The 1,347-nt window shown below is 74.9% G+C and overlaps 2 protein-coding genes across 2 annotated transcripts in view; both read left to right on the top strand.

Moving 5' to 3' along the window:
* The window catches only part of H696_01913 (hypothetical protein), a gene marked incomplete at both ends in the record, with an annotated part of 868 nt that extends 680 nt beyond the window's left edge, over positions 1-188 (top strand). The window contains one exon of the mRNA XM_009495814.1: positions 69-188. Within this exon, the coding sequence (XP_009494089.1) occupies positions 69-188 (120 nt within the window). The remainder of the gene's footprint in view (positions 1-68) is intronic.
* A 1,054-nt stretch (positions 189-1,242) lies between these two features.
* Positions 1,243-1,347, top strand: part of H696_01912 (hypothetical protein) — a gene marked incomplete at its 5' end in the record, with an annotated part of 5,153 nt that continues 5,048 nt past the window's right edge. Inside the window, one exon of the mRNA XM_009495813.1 lies at positions 1,243-1,253. Within this exon, the coding sequence (XP_009494088.1) occupies positions 1,243-1,253 (11 nt within the window). The remainder of the gene's footprint in view (positions 1,254-1,347) is intronic.

Below are 1,347 nucleotides of genomic sequence, written 5' to 3'. Positions count from 1 at the left end.
GGGCGGGGAGGGGGGGGGGGGGCGGCGGCGACTGATGAGGTGCCATACTTTCGTGCCCCCTAATAAAGGCGTGGCCTGGTGCGCGCGTCGCGCCCCTTCGTGTCCCCCGCCCCCGGGCCCTCCCTGGCGGCAGCGTCTCGCGGCCGGCCCGGCACGCTGGGTCGGCCCCGTTCGCCGGCGGCGTCTGAGCCAGCCCCTTTGCCCCCCCCCTCCGCCCCCAACACACACACACACACACACGCGTGCGCGCGCGCGTCCGCCCTCACGCCTGCACATCCCACTTCCAAGGGGGGGGGGGGGGCGAGGGCGCAGGGCGCACGCTTCTGGGAGCGCGTGTGCATGCGCGCACCGACTTGCGCCCTTTCCCGGAAGTCTCAACCCCTGGGGCGTGTGGCGCGACGGGCGAGCAAAGGCGCCGGCCGCCGGCCGCCGGAGGGGGGATGCCGGCGCAAGGGGCCCTGTTGCTGGCCGGCCCCTCCCTCCCCCCGCTGGCGCCCTCATGCGCGGTTGCAGGGCGCCGTGCGGCTGCGCGGACCGATTGGGCCGGGCCACGACGTGCACCGGGGGGGGGGGGGAGGGAGCAGAGGACTTCCCAACAGGCAGCCGCTCGTCCATCCCCACACGGCCGACCCGCCTTTGGACAAACATGCCGCCGGGCCGACTCCGGCCTGGGGCTGGCCTACGGGCGTGGCCCCGGGCCTGGTGCCGCACTCTCGCCCCGAACCCCGGCCGCGTCGTGCGGTGGTGGTGCCCTGCCCCTCGCGTCCGCCGAGGCCATTCCACCGGCGCGCGGGGCAGCGAGGGGCGCGCCCCCCCCCCCCCGCCTCCTCGCGCCCCCAATGGGCGAGGGGTCGGCCCGGCCGCCCCAGGGACCGGCGCGTCTGTGGAATGTGCGCCGCGGGCTGGCCGTTCACCGCCACCTGGAATGCCCCGCTGCGCCCTTGGCAGAGACGCAGAGAGGGGCAGCGAGAGAGAGAGAAGAGCGAGAGAGAGAGAGAGAGAGAGAGGCAGAGGGCGGAGTGGACGCCGGTGAACTCTCGCCCCGCCCCTCGTGATGGCCCGGACGAAGCCGAGGGGGCGGGGATGCGCGAGGCGTGCCAGGGGGGGGGGGGAATTCTCCCCTGGGCCGCACAGCTGGGCATTCTCAGGACAACCCCCGGAGTGAGGGGAAAATAACAACACAATATGATCGGGTCAGTTCTGCCACCTCCCCGGCCGGGCCCGGCCCCTCCGGTCTGTGGGATGACGGTGCTGTGCGGTGCTCCCGCCACACGCCCCCCCCCCCCAGGCCACGTTAAATGCGGCGTAGGCGCACCCGGCTCGGGCAGCGGCGGCTGGCAGAGCCCC

The sequence above is a fragment of the Fonticula alba genome (genome assembly GCF_000388065.1).
Source record: "Fonticula alba strain ATCC 38817 unplaced genomic scaffold supercont2.3, whole genome shotgun sequence".
NCBI lineage: Eukaryota > Rotosphaerida > Fonticulaceae > Fonticula > Fonticula alba.
Note: the sequence above shows the minus strand (reverse complement) of the source record. Positions and strands in the feature narration are given on the sequence as shown.